This window comes from Ahaetulla prasina, chromosome 7 (assembly GCF_028640845.1).
Source record: "Ahaetulla prasina isolate Xishuangbanna chromosome 7, ASM2864084v1, whole genome shotgun sequence".
Lineage (NCBI taxonomy): Eukaryota > Metazoa > Chordata > Lepidosauria > Squamata > Colubridae > Ahaetulla > Ahaetulla prasina.
This window is the reverse complement of record NC_080545.1, coordinates 99,448,021-99,469,650: the sequence shown is the minus strand read 5'-3', so window position 1 is coordinate 99,469,650 and position 21,630 is coordinate 99,448,021. Positions and strand designations below refer to the sequence as shown.

General features: G+C 44.3%; 1 protein-coding gene across 2 annotated transcripts in view; it reads right to left on the bottom strand.

Annotated features, from left to right (window-relative positions):
• The window catches only part of IL15RA (interleukin 15 receptor subunit alpha), a 47,671-nt gene extending 28,338 nt beyond the window's left edge, over positions 1-19,333 (bottom strand). For both annotated transcript variants that reach the window (XM_058191470.1, XM_058191471.1), the window contains exon 1: positions 18,881-19,333. In XM_058191470.1, coding sequence (XP_058047453.1) covers positions 18,881-19,106 — 226 coding nt within the window. In that variant the 5' untranslated portion in view covers positions 19,107-19,333. The remainder of the gene's footprint in view (positions 1-18,880) is intronic.
• Between the last annotated feature and the right edge of the window lie 2,297 nt (positions 19,334-21,630).

Genomic DNA, 21,630 nt, shown 5'->3' with positions numbered 1-21,630 from the left:
GTTAATCCAAAGCAAATAAAAATAACACTGTCTGTTTGACTATGTATTAGAGTTATGGAAAAGAAAAACCACAATAAAAATGATTTCTTCCTTTTTAACTGCTAGTGGGGGTTTGACCTGATTGGGTGGGAGCTTGGCTTGAAGATGTAGCAAGACCACGACCACGAAGCCAAACAACAGCAATGCAGCTCACCAGCTCAAATCCCCCTGCAACTCAGACTAATCTGAGCACAGCCAAACTCCCACCCAATCAGTTCAAACCCCCACTAGCAGTTAAAAAGGAAGAAACAGCTGCAATCACACATTGCTCCCAGAAGCACGAAGCTGAAGCCTGAAGATGACGAATGAGACTTCGTCGAAACGTCGCCAAGACACTTCCAATTTTACGCGGGAGAAGACCCGAATAACCAAAGACCTACATATATATATATGTGTGTGTGTGTGTGTGTGTGTGTGTGTGTGTATTTGTTTTCTGAGGTTTTCGCGGGTATTTGTATGTAGGTCTTTGGTTATTCGGGTTTTCTCCCGCATAAAATTAATAAAATAAATAAAAAATTAATTAATAAAATAAATAAATAAAATAAATAAAATAATAAAATAATAAAATAAAATAAAAAAAGCCAGACCGCAGCTGCAACATTAGCCATTTCAAACCCCTCCAATCCATACATGCAGCAGACTGACACCCACTACGAAGATGTAGCACGACCACGACCACGAAGCCAAACAGCAGCAGTGCAGCTCACCAGCTCAAATCCCCCTGCAACTCAAACTAATCTGAGCACAACCAAGCCCCCACCCAAACAGGACACACACCCAGCCAATCAGAGCACAAGAAATATTAAATTGACTATGTCAACTGCATATAAAGAAAATCTGTATAAAATGTTTTACAGATGGCATTTTGCACCAGCAAGGCTGGTAAAAATGTATAAAGACAGATCTGCAAAATGCTGGAAATGTAATCAACCATCTGGTTCACACTACCATATGTGGTGGACATGCCCAAAAGCTAAAAAATATTGGATGAAAATACATACTTGGTTGTAAAAAATGACAAAGCAACACATAGACTTGAAACCAGAGATATTTTTGTTGGGCATCCTACCGGAAAAAATATGATAAAAGGACTATATATCTGGTTTTGCATTTATATTAACTGCAACTAGAATTGTATTTGCACAACAATGGGAATATGATGAGATTCTGTCAGAGGGGAATGTAATTAAGAAAATATTAGAATGCGCAGAAATGGATAAATTAACGCTCACTATTAAGGATAAATATTTTTTTGATATGGGATGTATTTTATCAATGGCTAGCCCAGGGGTCTGCAAACTTGGCTCTTTTAAGACTTGTGGACTTTGCTGGCTGAGGAACTCTGCGAGATGAAGTCCACAAGTCTTGAAAGAGCCAAGTTTGCAGACCCCTGGGCTAGACAATAGAAACAGAAGTTAGAAAGGAGGAAATGTTAATATGGAGAGTTGTTAAAGAAGATGATGTTAAGTAAACAAATATGTGGTACCTTGCTCAATAGTAGTACCTGTGAGAGGGATCTTGGAGTCCTAGTGGACAACCATTTAGATATGAGCCAGCAGTGTGCAGCAGCTGCTAAAAAAGCCAACATAGTTCTGGGCTGCATAAACAGAGGGATAGAATGAAGGTCACGTGAAGTGTTATTACCACTTTATAATGCCTTGGTAAGGCCACACTTGGAATATTGCATCCAGTTTTGGTCACCGCGATGTAAAAAGGATGTCGAGACTCTAGAAAGAGTGCAGAGAAGAGCAACAAAGATGATTAGGGGACTGGAGGCTAAAACATATGAAGAACGGTTGCAGGAACTGAGTATGTCTAGTTTAATGAAAAGAAGGACCAGGGGAGACATGATAGCAGTGTTCCAATATCTCAGGGGTTGCCACAAAGAAGAGGGAGTCAAACTATTCTCCAAAGCACCTGAGGGTAGAAAAAGAAGCAATGGGTGGAAACTGATCAAGGAGAGAAGCAACTTAGAACTAAGGAGGAATTTCCTGACAGTTAGAACAATCAATAAGTGGAACAACTTGCCTGAAGAAGTTGTGAATGCTCCACAACACTGGAAATTTTTTAAAAAATGTTGGATAACCATCTGACTGAGATGGTGTAGGGTTTCCTGGCTGGGCAGGGGGTTGGACTAGAAGACCTTCAAGGTCCCTTCCAACTCTGTTGTTGTTATTGTTGTTGTTGTTGTTGTTATTATTATTATTTATTTTAATATTGTGATGAATATTGTACGTGGATTATGACGGTTTAAAAAGAACTGTACCCAGATCACACACTGTTTGATGGAAATTGAATATTATATAAATAAAATAGGAAAAAAAATAAGAAAAGTCCAAGTCCCTGCCCAACACCCACATGTCCATCACATGGTCCGATCAATACACCGTCCCAGCTGGAGATGCCTCCCAGTTCCACCCCTCCAGGCAAGATGTCCTTGACGCTCAGAGAAAGGAATGTAGATATCTCCCCTGCTCCATACAATCCCCCCTCCCAGTTCCCCACAGCACTAAATGTGGCAGGCCAGAAGATCCAATGCAAAAGATGACTTCAGGCCTGACGGACAGAAGGAAGGAAGGAAGGAGGGAGAGGAAGGAAGGAAGGAAGGAGAGAGGAAGGAAAGAAGGAAGGAAGGAGAGAGAGAGAGGAAGGAGAGAGAGGAAGGAAGGAAGGAGAGAGAGAGAGAGAGAGAGAGAGGAAGGAAAGAAGGGAGAGGGGGAAGGAAGGAAGGAAGGGAGAGGGGGAAGGAAGGAAGGAAGGAAGGAAGGAAGGAAGGAAGAAGAGAGAGGAAGGAAGGAAGGGGAGGGACAGAGGAAGGAAGGAAGGAAGGAAGAGGGGGGAAGGAAGGAAGGAAGGAGAGAGGAAGGAAAGAAGGAAGGAAGGAGAGAGAGAGGAAGGAGAGAGAGGAAGGAAGGAAGGAGAGAGAGAGAGAGAGAGGAAGGAAGGAAGGAAGGAAGAGGGGAAGGAAGGAAGGAAGGAGGGAGGAGGAAGGAGGGGAAGGAAGGAAGGAAGGAGAGGGAAGGAAGGAAGGAAGGAAGGAAGGAAGGAAGGAAGGAAGGAAGGAAGGAAAAGGAAGGAGGTGGAGCGGGAGAGGAAGGAAAAGGAAGGAAAAAGAGAGGACAGGAAGGAAGGAAGGAAAGATGTATGGAAGGAAGGAAGGAAGGAAGGAGGAGGGGGAAAGAAGGAAGGAGGCGGAGCAGGAGAGGAAGGAAAAAGAGAGGAAAGGAAGGAAGGAAGGAAGGAAGGAAGGAAGAAAGGAAGGAGGAGAGAGGAAGAAAGGAAGAGGAAGGAAGGTAGGGGAAGGAAGGAAGAGGAAGAAAGGGAGGGGAAGGAAGGAAGAGGAAGGAAGGAAGGAGGAGAGGGGGAGGAAGAAGGAAGGAAGGAAGGAGGGAGGAGGGAGGAAGGAGAGGGAAGGAAGGAAGGAAGGAAGGAAGGGGAAGGAAGGAGGAAGGAAGGAGAGGAGGAGGAGGAGGAAGGAGAGGGGAAGGAAGGAAGGAGGGAGGAAGGAAGGAAGGAGAGAGAGGATGGAAGGAAGGAGAGAGAGGAAGGAAGGAAGGAAGGAAGGGAGAGGGGGAAGGAAGGAAGGAGAGAGAGGAGGGAAGGAAGGAGAGAGAGGAAGGAAGGAAGGAAGGAAGATACATATCCACATATATGACACAGGGAAACAACACATTCTAATTTGGATGTATAAATGTATACATATGAAGAATGGGTGCAGGAATTGCGCATGGCCAGTCCAGAGGGAAAAAAGGACGAGGGTGGACATGATAGAAGTGTTCCAGTATTTGAGGGGCTGCCCCAAAGCACCCAAAGGCAGGACAAGAAACAATGGACGGAAACGGATCAAGGAGAGAAGCGACCTGGAATTAAGGAGAAACTTCGAAAGAGGGAGGACAATCAACCAGCGGAACTGCTTGCCACCAGAAGTTGTGGATGCTCCATTGTTGGAGGTTTTCAAGAAGAGATTCGACGGCCATCTGTCTGAAATAGGGACTCCTGCCTCAGCAGTGGGGTTGGATTAGAAGACCTCCAAGGTCCCTTCCAGCTCTTTTATTCTGTCTTAAAAGAGGTTTCTATAGTCCAGGGTGCTGGACTAGACGTGGGGAGGTCAGGTTCAAATCTCTCAGCCAAACAATGGATGGAAATTTATCAAGGAGAGAAGCAACCTGGAATTAACTTCTTAACAGGGAGGACAATTAACCAGTGGAACAGCCTGCCACCAGAAATTATGGGTGCTCCAACACTGGAGGTTTTTAAGAAGAGACTGGACAGCCACCTGTCTGGAATGGCGTAGGGGCTCCTGCCTGAGCAGGGGGCTGGACTAGAAGACCTCCAAGGTCCCTTCCAGCTCTATTCTGACTGATTGGCTGTAGCTGCTTTCCAGAACTGGGTGGCACCATTACGACATTTGGGGAGGGGGCTCAGCAGTTGAAACAGGTGATTTGGGGGGCTCCAAGCATCTCCAGGATCAACGTTTGGCTCCTTCAGCCTCTCTACTTCCCAAATACATACAGGTAGTCCTCGACTTATAACAATTCATTTAGGGACCGTTCGAAGTTACAGCTGCACTGAAAAAAAAATGTGACTTAGGACCCTTTTTCACACTTACGACCGTTGCAGCCTCCCCAGGGTCACGTGATGAACATTTGGATTCTTGGCAACCGACTCACATTTATGACGGATTGCAGCGTCCCGGGGTCTCGTGATCCCCGTTTGCGACGTTCCGACATGCAAAATCCATGGAGAAGCCAGATCTGCTTCATAACCGTGTTACTCCCTGAAGAACCACCGTGATTCACTTAACGACGGTGGCAAGAAAGGTCGTAAAATGGGGCAAAACTTACTTAACCCATCTTGCTTAGCAACGGAGATTAGGGGCTCGTTTGTGGGTCGTAAACCGAGGATTAACTGTAAAAAGGACCTCGAATTGGAGACAGCCCCCCCAAGAATTCCCTGCACAATTCCCTTACAAATACTTTTCAACACATATGAACACACGGTGGAGCCTATAATTAAATGCACCATTTCCGACTTGTTTGAAAGCAAAACTATTTTTTTTTCTCCAACACAAGGGACACCAAATTTGTAAGCCGACTGCCGAATTTGTAAGTCAAATAATCAAGGGATTATCCTCTACATAAATAACCTCATTTCCTTTACGAACTGCCAATTTTGCGGACAGAGGACGGAGGCTGGATATTTCAAATATTTAATCCTTAAATGTTTTTGCTGCTTTCTGTTCAGCTTTTCCAAAGAGAGATCCTGAGACGTGGAGTTGCGTATGTGCCCCCCCCCCCCGGCCAATGTTGGACTCCATGGCCCAGAATGCTCAGCCGGTGAATTCTAAACATTTTAAATCCAGAAAATCTGGGAGGGGGAGGGAGGAAATCAAGGCTGGGAACAGAGGTGTTGAATAACAAAAGATGGGCTTTCAAATCCGAGGTTGACGGAGAAAAGCTTACGACATCCCTGCAGTGTAGCTCAGTGTTGCAATCGCAATTTGCAGCGTTGCAAAATATGGCTGGTGTTCCAACTCTGCTTTTTTTCAACATCCTGAAATTTAACCTATTATAATAATAATATAATATTTTCTATTGTATTGTATTATTATAGTATAATACGGTATTATAAAATAATAACAACAACAACAACAACAACATGGGCATGGCTTAAGATGGGAACCGTCAAGAAAGAAACGGAAGGTTTCATACTCGCTGCTCAAGAACAAGCACGACAAACTAATGCCATGAAAGCGAAGATACAAAAATCCACCGACAATCCAAACTGCCGACTTTGCAAGGACAAAGTCGAACCTGTTTCGCACTTAATATGTGAATGCAGCAAAATTGCCCAAATTGATTACAAAGGTAGACATGACTGAGTTGCTAAATTAATCCAGTGGTCCAGTGGTGGGATTCAATTTTTTTTTACTACCGGTTCTGTGGGCGTGGCTTGGTGGGCCTGGCATGGCTTGGTGGGCGTGGCAGGGGAAGGATACTGTAAAATCTCCATTCCCACCCCACTCCAGGGGAAGGTTACTGCAAAATCCCCATTTCCTCCCAATCAGCTGGAGGCAGAGAACAGATGTGGGCGGGCCCAGTCAGAGGTGGTATTTACCGGTTCTCCGAACTACTCAAAATTTCCGCTACCGGTTCTCCAGAACTGGTCAGAACCTGCTGAAATACCATCTCTGCACTGGTCATTACGTAAAAAAATACAACTTACCTGTATCCAAAAAGTCATGGGAACATAAAGTGGAAAAAGTTATCGAAAATGAAGTGGAAAAAAAATCATGAAATATCGTAACCTGGCCATCGAAACTACACAGCTATGAATGAAACATGTAACCATGATACCCATTGTCATCAGGGTACTTGGTACCATGTCCATGAATTTTACAAAACACACCAAGAAATTGCAGCTTCCTGCAATAACACCTGCGGAACTGCAAAAAACTGCACTACTTGGAACATTGTACATCTTAAGAAGGTCTCTGGCTGATATCTAGGATGCTGGCAGCAACCCGTATCAACCATCAGCACCAGTCAATGGTATTTCTGATGCATTTTTGAATGTTCATTTGACCGAGTTTTCTGTTTATTGAATAAAAGAGATAACAACAACAATAATACCATTAAACATCCAGATTTGCCTATCTCAGGTCCTCGGTAAGGACTCGATAGGTAGACAAAAATGCCAAGTCTGAACATCTGTGAATAATAATAATAATAATAATAATAATAATAATAATAATAATAATAATAATAATAATAATATGATGTTTTATATTATCTAGCTCATCTGGATGGATTGCCTAGGAAGGCTGACAATACAGAGATAATGTGGCTGAGACATTTGGACTTGACCTCCCCATGGCTAGTCCAGCACCCTGGACTACACAAACCTATTTTAAGGCTGAATAACAAGAGTCGGAAGGGACCTTAGAGGTCTTCTAGTCCAACCCTCTGCTCAGGCAGGAAACCCTATACCACTACAGACAAATGTTTGTCCCATTTATTCTTAAAAAAACCCTCCAGTGATGGAAAACCCACAACCTCTGGAGGCAAGTAGTTCCACTGGTTAATTGTTCCCACTATCCGGAAAATTTTTCCTTAAATCTAGTTTGCTTCTCTCCTTGTTTAATTTCCACCCATTGCTTCTTGTCCTGCCCTCAAGTGCTTTGGAGAATAGCTTGACTCCCTCTTCTTTGTGGCAGCCCCTGAGATATTGGAAGACTGCTATCATGTCTCCCCTGGTCCTTCTTTTTATTAAACTAGACATACTGAGTTCCTGCAACCGTTCTTCATATGTTTTAGCCTCCGGTCCCCTAATCCTCTTTGTTGCTCTTCTCTGCACTCTTTCTAGAATCTCCACATCTTTTTTTATATCGTGGCGACCAAAACTAGATGCAATATTCCAAGTGTGGCCTTAACCAAGGCATTATAAACACTTAACTGTCATAAAATACCCAAATTTTGATCACATCAATTGCCAGAATTGCTGCAAAGATCCTAAACACGAGAACAGTTGTTTTAAGTCACTTTTTTTCAGAACTGTGGTAACTTTTCAACAGTTGCTTAACAAATGGATAAATCGAAGGCTGTCTGTTCTACTTTAATTCCACCAGAAATGGACCGACCACAGTTATAATCTTTGAGCCTTTTATGGTCATTAGAGGCTTCCAAAATAATCAGATTTGCAAAGGTCAGGGCTCCAGACAAAATGAAAACAACACAATGTCATCACTCTCTAAAAATAAAAAACCAGAGATAAAAATCTTGGGTCTTCCTGACACATGAACTGGTTCACCGTTTCTTGGAAATCACCTAAATAGTAATATTATTTTTAATAATAATAAAGTAGTTTTACTTTCTTATTTCACAATCACATTTACAGAGGAAAGGAATTTGGTGTGCTTCCCACCCAAATACCAACCAAGCCCAGCCTTACTCAGCTTTTACTCCCAACACAAATCCATGTAGTAGCCACCACCTTCCCTACCGTTTTGTAAAAGTGTAGACTTTTTCCTCCACTTACAATCCCAACCGAGCCCAAATTTTCCCTTGTGAAGCGAGACAGTTGTTAAAAGTGAATTTCCACCCATGTTACGACCATCCTTGCAGTGATCCTTAAACGAATCACTGCACTGGTTAAGTTAGTCACACTTAACATAACATAACATAACAACAGAGTTGGAAGGGACCTTGGAGGCCTTCTAGTCCAACCCCCTGCCTAGGCAGGAACCCTACACCGTCTCAGTCAGATGGTTATCCAACATCTTCTTAAAAATTTCCAGTGTTGGAGCATTTACAACTTCTGCAGGCAAGTCGTTCCACTTATTGATTGTTCTCACGTCAGGAAATTTCTCCTTAGCTCTAAGTTGCTTCTCTCCTTGATTAGTTTCCACCCATTGCTTCTTGTTCTACCCTCAGGTGCTTTGGAGAACAGCCCGACTCCCTCTTCTTTGTGGCAGCCCCTGAGATATTGGAACACAGCTATCATGTCTCCCCTAGTCCTTCTATTTATTAAACTATTTATTAAACTTCTTTTTATTAAACTTGTTCAGCGAATCTGGCTTCCGCGTGGACTTGGCTTGTCAGAAAGTCTAAAAGGGGATCACGTGACCCCGGGAACACTGCGGCCGCCATAAATACGAGGCAGTTGCCAAGCATGTGGATTTTGATCACGTGACCAAAGGGATGCTGCAGCAGTCGTAAGTGCGAAAAACGGCCATAAGTCACTATTTTCAGTGCCCATTGTAACTTTTCAACTGTCGTCGTAAGTCGGGAATGCTGCAATGGTCATAAATAGGAGCCACTCGCCAAACGTTCTGAATTCTGATCCCGCGACTGTGGGGATGCTGCAACGGTCGTAAGAGCGGAAAACGGTCGTAAGTCCCCTTTTTCAGCCCTGTCGTAACTTCGAACTAAATGAACTAAATAAATGAACTAAATAAATGAACTAAATAAAAGAAATAAGACGAGGAGGGCTATCTGTACTGGCAAGTTTCCCAAACTGGAAGGAGGGAGTTTTTTCGTCTTTTGGAAACAAGAAAACAAATGAAAAACAAAATGAAAGTTTTCAAAGAAAACTTTGGAAACAAGAAGACAAATAAAGAGAGAAATAATTTTGAGTTTCCAATCTTCCTGTCTCTTCCGGCTCATGCAATTCAGCACCGGCTTGAAAATATGATAAAAGATATTGTAATGCTCACCCGGGTAATATTATTTATGATTTTCTTCCATATGCGGGCCAAGGTTAGCCCGGACTAGCTAGAAAAAGAAGACTTTGGCACTTCACAATTCCAAAGGTTATTACCCCAGACAACTGCGATGACAAGCCAAGGTTTATTTCTGCGATAAGAAATGAATAACTTTTGATTTGGATTGCCAGACAGGTGGAATTCAGCAGCTGCGATCCATTTTAAAACCTCGTGTGATTTGTAACTTTCAAATGCTTTCCCGGGTTGAAAAGAAGAAACTATTATTAGATGATACTTTAACCCCGCTTTTATTACTCAAGCAAGCGAACATATGCAATACTCCTTCCTCCTCCTCTTTTTTCCCCACAACAACAACCCTGTGAGGTGGGTTGGGCTGAAAGAAAGAGATTTGGCCCAAAGGGAGCCAGCAAATTTTTCATTCCTAGGGCGGGATTAGAACTCACAGTCTCCTGGTGATTGGTCCAAAGGGGACGGAGCCGGGTTTCATGCAAAGGGCAGGACTAGAACTCAGAGCCGCCTGGTGATTGGCCCAAAATCACCAAGCTGGATTTCATGGCAGATGAGGAATTTTGGGAGTTGAAGTACAGACATCTTTAAGTTGCCAAGGTTCAGAAAAACTGTGCTAGCATAATAGCAAATGAATTTTAGCCCTGCTGGGCACAAAGTTGGATGGCAACTTTCGGATGATTTTTCTCTTTCATTGTTAGAGACAAGAAGAGAATGGGGGGGGGGAGGAAGAAAGGAAGGAAGGAGAGAAAAAAGGAAGAAAGGAAGAAAAATAAGAGAAGGAAGGAAGGAGAAAGAGAAATGAGAGAAAAAAAGGAAGAAAGGAAGAAAAAACAAGAGAGGAAGGAAGGAAGGAAAGAAGGAAGGAGAAAGATGAGAATGGAAGAAAGGAAGGAATGAAGGAGAAAGAAATGAGAGAAAGAAGGAAGGAAGGAAAAAGTTGAGAGAGGAAGGAAGGAAGGAGAAAGAGATGAGAATAGAGAAATGGATGGATGGAGGGAAGGAAGGAGAAAGTGATGAGAATGGAAGGAAGGAAGGAAGGAGAAAGAAATGAGAAAAAAGGAAGAAAGGAAGGAAAAATGAGGAGAAGGAAGGACGGAAGGAAGGAAGGAAAAAGAAATGAGAGAAAGAAAGAAGACGGAAGGAAAAAGTTGAGAGGGGAAAGAAGGAAGGAGAAAGAAATGAGAGAAGAAAGGAAGAAAGGAAGGAAAAATGAGAGAAGGAAGGAAGGAAGGAAAAAGAAATGAGAGAAAGAAAGAAGAAGGAAGGAAAAAGTTGAGAGGGGAAGGAAGGAAGGAAGGAGAAAGAGATGAGAATAGAAATGGATGGATGGATGGAAGGAAGGAGAAAGTGATGAGAATGGAAGGAAGGAAGGAAGGAGAAAGAAATGAGAGAAAAAAGGAAGAAAGGAAGGAAAAATGAGAGAAGGAAGGAAGGAAGGAAAAAGAAATGAGAGAAAGAAAGAAGAAGGAAGGAAAAAGTTGAGAGGGGAAGGAAGGAAGGAGAAAGAAATGAGAGAAGAAAGGAAGAAAGGAAGGAAAAATGAGAGAAGGAAGGAAGGAAGGAAAAAGAAATGAGAGAAAGAAAGAAGAAGGAAGGAAAAAGTTGAGAGGGGAAGGAAGGAAGGAAGGAGAAGGAGATGAGAAAGGAAGGAAGGAAGGAAAAATTAAATACCTTGCTAAGAAAACTGCAGGGACCAATGTTGTCAGGCCCAACAACAACCAGCAGAGGCTCAATTAAAGAAATATACAGAACATCCCCAATTGCATCTGATTCCAAAATATTCTTCCATTTGAACTTCCACACTGTAACGGAGAGCGAATTACCCTGCACTGTAATTCCCAGCTGGACACCTGGATGGTCTGGGAGGGTTAGGGAAGCTAAGGACGATCAAAACTAAGAAGTTTCCTTAGAAACTTAGTTTTAGAACTAAGGAGAAATTTCCTGACAGTTAGAACAATTAATAAGTGGAACGACTTGCCTTCAGAAGTTGCGAATGCTCCAACACTGGAAATTTTTAAGAAAATGTTAGATAACCATCTGACTGAGATGGTGTAGGGTTTCCTGCCTGGGCAGGGGGTTGGACTAGAAGGCCTCCAAGGTCCCTTCCAACTCTGTTGTTATGTTATGTTAAAACTGTCAGGACTTAAGATAGGAGCCCAAATTTGGAAATTAGATGGGGAAGGGACTCCTCCACCACACAAACACACACACACACCTCCGTCCCCAAATTGGAAGGGCGTCTTTTTTCCCCACACCAGAGGGAGATATTGGACCAAAGGCAGGATAGCAATCAAAATAAACAGAATAAGAGAGTTGGAAGGGACCTTGGAGGTCCTCTAGTCCAACCCCCCCCCGTTCCAGCAGGAGACCCTTGCCTATACTATTCCAGACAAATGGCTGTCCTATCTCTTCTTTAAAACCTCCAGCGATGGAGCGCCCATTAAACTTCTGGTGGTACGCAGTTCCACCGGTTAATTGTCCTCACTGTCAGAAAATTCCTCCTTATATTCCAGATTGCTTCTCTCCTTGATGAGTTTCCTTCCATTGTTTCTTCTCCTGCCCTCGGGTGCTTTGGAAGAATAGATTGAGTTTCGCCTTCTCTGGGGCAGCCCCTCAAATATTGGCAAGATTTCTTTCTTTCTTATTTTTTCAATCGAAAAAGATTAAAGATTAAAAAGATTAAAGAGATTAAAAGAGATAAAAAGATTAAAAAGATTAAAGATTAAAAGAAGGACTCGATTAGGGAAGCACCCTGCAAACTCTTGCCCAGCCAAGAACATGGAAGAATGTATAAACAACTTGAATATTAATTCACGCTCTAATCTCAGGGTCTTGAGCATGGACAGAGTTTTCAGGATAAAAGGCCACTACTTAGCAAGCCCATAACACAGTTTCAACTCTGGTTTTTTTTTTTAATTTCCACACCTTTTATTTCTATGTCTTGTCTAATATTTCTATTTAACACTTCCAATGTCAATATAAATAGTAAAAGGGAATAATGGATATATATCCTTGTCCTGTGCCTTTTTTTTATATTAAAGTTCTCTGTCATATCCCCATTTATCATAATCTTTGCCTGTTTGTTTGTGATATATGCCTTCATCATGTTAATAAAACTCTCACCAAAGTCCATAGATTTGAGTCGTAATAAATAAATAAATAAATAAATAAATAAATAAATAAATTAATAAATAAATTAATAAATAAATAGAAAACTTGGAACTCCGTCGCCTTCGACAAGACCTAAGTTTAACTCACAGAATCATCTATTGCAATGTCCTTCCTGTCAAAGACTACTTCAGCTTTAATTGCAATAATACAAGAGCAACCAATAGATTTAAACTTAATGTCAACCGCTTTAATCTAGATTTGCAGAAAATATGACTTCTGTAACAGAATCATCAGTGCTTGGAATACTTTACCTGACTCTGTGGTCTCTTCCCATAATCCTAAAAGCTTTAACCAAAAACTTTCTACTATTGACCTCACCCCATTCCTAAGAGGACCATAAGGGGCGTGCATAAGCGCACAAACGTGCCTACCGTTCCTGTCCTATTGTTTTTCTTTTCTTCTTCCTATATATGTTTATATGTGTATATACTATATAATCTTTTTGTATGATGTTGTGACAAAATAAATAAATAAAATAAATAAATAAATTGCCATTTTACGTTATCAATTGCTTTCTGTGCGTCTAAGAAAATCAACGCCATTTTTTTTCCCAGGATGTGCTTCATGTATTCAAAATCATTCTCATATTATTTTTAATCTGTCTCTTAGACAGAAATTGTGTACCCAGACAACACACTATTGAACTGAAAATGGATTTTTTTATATGTTATAAAATAAAAAAAAACTTTACGAAAAACAGAAACACAGTTTCAACTCTGGATTAGTTTTAAAACGAAATCGGCCAGGCGTTTAGTACAGATAATCCTTGACGTACGACCACAATTGGCCCCTAAATTTCCCTTGCTTAAGCAAGACAGTTGTTCAATGAGTTTTGCCCCGTTTTAGGATCTTTCTGGCCACCGTTGTTAAGTGAATCAATGCAGTGGTTTAGTTAGTAACGTGGTTGTTAAGTGAATCTGGCTTCAGAAGGTCACAAAAGGGAATCTGTAGACTTCACGGGTGAAATCTAATTTTTTTTGCTACCGGTTCTGTGGGCGTGGCTTGGCAGGCGTGGCTTGGTGTGTGTGTAGGGTCATGTGACTGGGTGGGCGTGGCTATGTAACCATGTGACTGGGGGATCAAAAGAAAAACTCAGTAGCAATGTCCTGCTGGAGCAGGGTTGGGCTAGATGACCTCCAGGTCCCTTCCAGCCCTGGATTATCCTCTGAAGCTGCATCTAGTGCCAGGTTTGTACTCCTTCCTTCCTCTCCTCCTGCCTTTGTTCCTTCCTTCCCTGCCTCCCTCCTTTCTTTCTTTCTTTCTTTCTTTCTTTCTCTTTCTTTCTTTCTTTCTTTCTTTCTTTCTTTCTTTCTTTCTTTCTTTCTTCCCCCCCCTCTCAAAAACAACCCCCCCATACACACCCTTCTAGCCTACCCGAAACCTGCTAGCCAAACCAAAAAATGGGAGGGGGAGTCTGTTTTTTGAAGCCTGCAAGGAAGAGAGGAGGAAGCCTGCTGGGAGGAAAAAATGGACTACTCCTTCTCTTCCACTACCACTACCTCCTCCTCCTCCTCTCCACAAACCTCCATTCCCTTCTAGCAGAAAACTACCAAGCTCAGAGAGCACCAAGGACCACACAGTCCCCCCTCTCTCCACAAACCTCCACTGCCTTGATGATGTTCCCTAGTTGGGTCATGAAACATCTGCAAGGAAACCACCCAGCTCAGAGAGCACCCAGGACCCTCCACAATCTATTTCCTCTTCCTCCTCCTCCTCTCTCTCCTCCTCCTCTATTTCACAAACCCTTCCTTCCTTCCTTCCTTCCCCTCCTCCTCCTCCTCCCTTCCAAATCCTCCTCCCTTCTAACACTGATGATGTTCCCTAGTTGGGTCATGAAACATCTGCAAGGAAACCACCCAGCTCAGAGAGCACCCAGGACCCTCCACAATCTATTTCCTCTTCCTCCTCCTCCTCTCCCTCCTCCTCTATTTCACAAACCCTTCCTCCCTTCCTTCCTTCCTTCCTTCCTTCCTTCCTTCCTTCCTTCCTTCCTTCCTTCCTTCCTTCCCTCCTCCTCCTCCTCCCTTCCAAATCCTCCTCTCTTCTAGCACCGATGATGTTACCTAGTTGGGTCATGAAACGTCTGTAAGAAAACCACCAAGCTCAGAGGGCCCCAAAGACCCTCCACAGTCTATTTCCTCCTCCTCCTCTCCCTCCTCCTCCTCTATTTCACAAACCCTTCCTTCTTTCCTTCCTTCCTTCCCTCCTCCTCCTCCCTTCCAAATCCTCCTCCCTTTCAGCACTGATGATGTTCTCTAGTTGGGTCATGAAATGCCTGCAAGAAAACCACCAAGCTCAGAGAGCACCAAGGACCCCCACAGTCCTCCTCTTCCTCCACCACCACCACCTCCAGCTCTTCCTGCTCGTCTTCCACTACCACTACCTCCTCCTTCTCCTCCTCCTCCTCTCCACAAACCCCACTGCCCTCTAGCACTGATGATGTCCCCTCCTTGGGTCATGAAACGTCTGCAAGAAAACCACCAAGCCCAGAGAGCACCCAGGCCCCCTCATTTAGAATGGGTTTTCCTGGATGTATCCATATAAAATAGAATAGAATAGAACAGAATTTATTGGCCAATAAATGACTGGACACACAAGGAATTTGTTTTGGTGCATATGCTCTCAGTTTACATAAAAGAAAAAAAAATACCTTCATCAAAGTACAACATCTACAACACAAATGATGGTCTTAGGTTGCAATTTAACCCTTAATGACAGCAACAAAAAGTTACAGTCATCCAGTCATATCACAAAACGCTGAAAAAGGAGACATACTTATTCCTGAGCAACCAAGATCTGCAAAGGTGTAAAAAGCATAATCGGTCCCAAGAAAACCCAGAGACCACAATAAACGTTCTCACATTTGTACATGACACGGTGCCAAGCGTACAAACGGATTGGAATTCAGGAGGAGCGTATTAATCTTTGGGAAGAGAAGGGGAAAAATTCAAACAGGGTTTTAGGCCAGAACGGAGGGAGGAAACTGGGGAAGGGAATTTTAAGAGGGAGCAACTGTAAATCATGCGTTTTAAGAACAAACAAGATAAAAGAAATTTGGCTTTGAGCCGCATATTGCTGGAAATGACCTGGGAGGGTTAAAAAAAATTTAAAAAATTGGATCACCAAGTCAGCGTGTCCTGACATCACCCCAGAGGGCTGTCAAGCAGGTCAAGAACCTCCTGAGGAACTTCAAATCAGAATAGAGCCGGAAAGGGACCTTGGAGGTCATCTAGTCCAGCCCCTTGATCAAGCAGGAGTGTATAGGATAGAATAGAATTTTTTTAATTGGCCAAGTGTGATTGGACACACAAGGGTTGCGTATATACCAGGGGGTCTCCAACCTTGGCAACTTTAAGACTTGTGGACTTCAACTCCCAGAGTTCCTCAGCCAGCAAAACTGGCTGAGGAATTCTGGGAGTTGAAGTCCACAAGTCTTAAAGTTGCTAAGGTTGGAGATCCCTGGTCTATACCATTTCCGACAAGAGACTGTCCAGTCTCTTCTTAAAAACCTCCAGATATGGAGCGCCCACAACTTCTGGAGGCAATCTGTTCCACTGATTAATTGATCTGAGATTAAAGAATAACGGAGCTGGAAGGGACCTTTGGAGGTCATCTAATCCAACCCCCTGCTCAAGCAGTGGGAGACCAGATACCATTTCACACAGGTAGTTATCCAATCTCTTCTACAGAGGAATGATTGAGTCTGTCATTTGCACCTCTATAACTGTCTGGTTCGGTTCTGCAACCCAACGAGACAGACACAGACTTCGGAGGATCATTAGAACTGCAGAAAAAATAATGGCTACCAACCTGCCTTCCACTGAGGACCTGTATACTGCACGAATCAAGAAGAGGGCCGTGAAAATATTTACAGACCCCTCACATCCTGGACATAAACTGTTTCAACTCCTACCCTCAAAACGACGCTATAGAGCACTGCACCCCAGAACAACTAGACACAAGGACAGTTTTTTCCCGAAGGCCATCACTCTGCTAAACAAATAATTCCCTCAACACTGTCAAACTATTGACTGAATCTGCACTACTATTAATCGTCTCATAGTTCCCATCACCAATCTCTTTCCACTTATGACTGTATGACTGTAACTTTGTTGCTGGCAATCCTTATGATTCATATTGATATATTGACCATCAGTTGTGTTGTAAATGTTGTACCTTGATGAAGGTATCTTTTCTTTTATGTACACTGAGAGCATATGTGCCAAGACAAATTCCTTGTAATATTTGCAGATCCCTCGCATCCTGGACATAAACTGTTTCAACTCCCACCCTCAAAACGATGCTATAGAGCACTGCACACCAGAACAACTAGACACAAGGACAGTTTTTTCCCGAAGGCCATCACTCTGCTAAATAAATAATTCCCTCAACACTGTCAGACTATTGACTGAATCTGCACTACTATTAATCTTCTCATCGTTCCCATCACCAATCTCTTTCCACTTATGACTGTATGACTATAACTTGTTGCTGGCAATCCTTATGATTTATATTGATATATTGACCATCATTTGTGTTTTAAATGTTGTACCTTTGATGAAGGTATTTTTTTTCTTTTTCTTTTATGTACACTGAGAGCATATGCACCAAGACAAATCCCTTGTGAGTCCAATCACACTTGGCCAATAATATTCTATTCTATTCTATTCTTGAAAACTTCCAGTAATGAAGCACCCACGACGTCCGAAGGTCGCAAGAGACGCTTGAATCGAGATCACGAGGAAGTACAGGCAGTCCTCGACTTATGACCACAAAGGGACCCCCCCCACACACACACACATATTCCTGTTTGTTAAGTGAGTTTTGTCAAACTTTACAACCTTTCTTGCCACGGTTGTTAAGTGAATCTGGCTTTCCCCCCCTTGGCTTGCCAGAAGGTCGCAAAAGGGGATCACATGACGGCGGAACACTGCGACCGTCATAAAAACGAGTCAGTTGTCGAGCGTCCGATTTTTAATCACGTAGGGATGCTGCAATGGTCGTTAAGTGTGAAACACGGTCCTAAGTCTCCTTTTTCCGTGCCGTTGTGACTTGGAATGGTCACTAAATGAATGGTTGCAAGTCGAGGACTACCTTATAACAATGATTTGCCTCACTTGGATGACCGGTAGTCCTCAATTTACGACTGCAATCGGGGCCAGAATTTCCATTGCTAAGGAAGTGAGTCACGGCTTTTTTGCCATGGTTATTAAGCGGATCGCAGCAGCTGTTAAGCGAATCACACGGTCGTTAAGCGAATCTGGCTTCCCAAAATTAAGTTTCTTGTGGAAGCCGGCTGGGATAGTCACATGACCCAAAATACCGCAATCCCCATAAATACAGTTAATCCTCGATTTACAACAGTTCATTTAGTGACCGTTCAAAGACCATTTTCCAGACTTATGACCACTGCAGCATCTCCATGGTCATGTGATTTACATTGAGGCACTTGGCAACTGACTTGCACTTATGACCGTCGCAGTGTCCCAAGGTCACTTGATCCCCTTTTGCGACCTCCCAACAAGCCAAGTCGGCGGAAAAGCACGATTCACATAACAACCGTGTTCCTAACTGAAGAACGGCAGTGATTCACTTAACAACGGTGACGAGAAAAGTCGCGAAATGGAGCAAACGTCTCACTCAACAACAGAAATGTCGGGCTCCACTGTGGTCGTAACTCGAGGTCTACCTCCATCTGTCCGTTGCGAAGTATCGAATTTTTAATCCCCTGACTGTAGGGACGGTCGTAAGAATGAGAACCTGGCGTACGTCCCTTTTTTCCAGGGCCCATACCTTTGGTCACTAAATGAAACAATCATTCATTTAGCGACCAAAGGTACTGGCCCTGGAAAAAAACAACAACCCTGACTTAACGCCAGGTCCAAAACTACCTATATTGGACTTCTTGTCTTCCTTTCGCCTGGCCTGGCCTTGCCAGGTGTTCGAAACCAACCCTCCCAACAACACCTTGACTAGGTGGCTCAGTGGCTACGACCCAGAGCCCGTCGATCAGAAAGGCCGGCAGTTCCAGCTGTTCGAATCCCTAGGGACGGGTCTCCTGCGTGAGCAGGGGGTTGGGCTAGATGACCTCCAAGGTCCCTTCCAACATTTATTATTTATTTATTTATTTTATTTATTTATTTATTTGATTTATATACCGCCCTTCTCCCGAAGGGCTCAGGGCGGTGTACAGGCAAAATAAAACAAACAATACAAAGTACAATTTAAAATGCAATTTAAAAAACTTATTTAAATTAGCCTATTATGGATTATTAACATAATCCAAGCGCAATCAAACCTCCAGCTCGGCTCGGCTCCGGATGCCCAACCGCTGGCTGGGTAAGCGGCTCCAAGCTGAGACACCGCCCGCCCCCCAACCCCGGAGCCCTGAGTTCGAGGGAGCGCGGCACTCTGCACGCGCCCCGGAACCCCACTTACCGGGACCCAGATCCGGGAAGACGGCAGCGGGAGAAGCAGCAGCAGCAGCAGCAGAAACCCGATCCAAGGACAATCCCAGCAGGAGGAGGAGGAGGAGCAGCAGCCGCCGCAATCCGGACAGCGGAGACCCGGTTGCGCCCAAAGGGGACCCCGGACCCTTCTCCAACCCGGGGATCGCGGGACCTCGGAGGAGCGCAGCGCACCGCAGCATGGCACCGTCCGTCATTGAAAACTTTTTTCTCTTTCTCTTTCGCTTTGCGCTCGGGGCGGGGATTGCGCGCAGGAGACGCGGGGGAATCCCTTTGGGGGAAGGTCTCTTCCTCTGAGCATGGGCAGAGGGCTCCGAGTCCCGGTCGGAGGGTCTCCCAAGCGTGGGGAGATGGGGACAGCCAATCCAAGCTCCCCCCACCCAGCTCCGCTTCCACTCTTTTTTGCAGCGGGCGCCAGGTTGGGGAAGGCTGCGCCCTGGGACTGAGACCCAGCGGAGGGGAGGGATTGCAAGGAAGAAGGCGGGGTGGGGGGGAGGATCGGCTGGACCCCCGGGGTTTCTGACGACCCTCCTTGGCACGGGATGCGTGCTGATTGCGTGCAAAGGAGCGGCGGCTGCTTCTGCTTTGCGCTTCGTGGCTCACGCGGGGGTGAGTGCGTGGGCGCATCCTTTGGACACGGGCTTAGGCAGGAGCCGGGTTGACCTGCCTGGCCAGTCAGCGGAGCGCTGGGGCTTCCCTGCAGTCAGTCACAGAGTTGGAAGGTCCCTAGAGGTCATCCAGTCCAACCCCCTGCTCAGGCAGCAGATCCGTACTAGGGATTCGAACAGTGGTGAAATCCAAATTTTTTTTTTACTACCTTCTGTGTGGGTGAGGCTTGGTGGGCGTGGCAGGGGAAGGATACTGCAAAATCTCCACTCCCACCCCACTCCTGGGGGAAGGATATTGCAAAATCTCCATTCCCACCCCACTCTGGAGCCAGCCAGAGGTGGTATTTGCCGGTTCTCCGAAATTACTCACAATTTCCACTACCGGTTCTCCGAACTGCTCAAAATTTCCGCTACCGGTTCTCCAGAACCTGTCAGAACCTGCTGGATTTCACCCCTGGCATTCGAACCGTCGAACTGGCCTTTCTGATCGGCAAGCTCAGCGTCTTAGCCACTGAGCCACCCCAGCCTGTGCGAACCAGAAGGGGAACCTGGGGTGCTCTCAGGCCAGTAAGCCAGGTTATCCTGGGTTATCTTGGTATTGGCTGCTGGGAAGAGGAAGGATGCATTGGTGGGGGGTTTTTCCCCCCCCCCGTTGGGTGGGTTGGTTTTTTTTTTAGCTTTTTTTATTTCTAAAAGGATCAAGCAGGAAACAATAGCTTTAATCAAGGAATTAGCCAAGGAGGAAAACTTACTCAAACCACCACCACCAACCAGAGGGCAAACGGTTGTATATAAACAGGTAGAAAAATCCCATTCCTTACACCACTGATGCTGTTACCTAGTTGGGTGAAAATGTCTGCAAGAAAATAACCAAGTTCAGAGAGTATATTACTCCTCTTTCCCTTTCCCTCCGCTCCCTCTCCTTCTCTTCCTCTTCTTCCTCCTCCTCCTCTCTGCAAACTTCCTCTCACTTGTAGCACTGATGCTGTTACCTAGTTGGGTCGTGAAACGTCTGCAAGAAAACCACCAAGCTCAGAAAAACACCAAGGACCCCACAGTCCATCTTCTCCTCCTCCCACCTCCTCCTCCTCTCTGCAAATCCCTCTCCCTTCTAGCACTGATGAGGTTACCTAGTGGGGTTATGAAACATCTGCAAAAAACCACCAAATTCAGGGAGCATATTCCTCCTCCTCCTCCTCCTCCTCCTCCTCCTCCTCCTCCTCTTCCTCCTCCTCCTCCTCCTTTTCCTCCCATTCTTGAATCCTGAGCTATAAATATTCTCTTCTATTGGAACTCATCTGCATTGCTACTGTATATATCGTGCAATTGTCCCTCTCTCTCTTTTTTCTCTCTCTCCACACACACTCAGGTAAATCCTGCACTTACAACCATGAAGTGAAAAAAGTAAGGGTCTACATTTAGGCAAAAAAACCCAAAATGCACGGGTACCGTATATGTGGTACCTTGCTCAATAGTAGTACCTGTGAGAGGGATCTTGGAGTCCTAGTGGATAACCATTTAGATATGAGCCAGCCGTGTGCAGCTGCTGCTAAAAAAACCAACACAGTTCTGGGCTGCATAAACAGAGGGATAGAATCAAGATCACCTGAAGTGTTAATACCACTTTATAATGCCTTGCTAAGGCCACACTTGGAATATTGCATCCAGTTTTGGTTGCCACGATGTAAAAAAGATGTTGAGACTCTAGAAAGAGTGCAGAGAAGAGCAACCAAGAGGATTAGGGGACTGGAGGCTAAAACATATGAAGAACAGTTGCAGGAACTGGGTATGTCTAGTTTAATAAAAAGAAGGACTAGGGGAGACATGATAGCAGTGTTCCAATATCTCAGGGGTTGCCACAAAGAAGAGGGAGTCAAACTATTCTCCAAAGCACCTGAGGGTAGAACAAGAAGCAATGGGTGGAAACTCGTCAAGGAAAGAAGCAACTTAGAACTAAGGAGAAATTTCCTGACAGTTAGAACAATTAATCAGTGGAACGACTTGCCTGCAGAAGTTGTGAATGCTCCAACACTGGAAATTTTTAAGAAGATGTTGGATAACCATCTGTCTGAGATGGTGTAGGGTTTCCTGCCTGGGCAGGGGGTTGGACTAG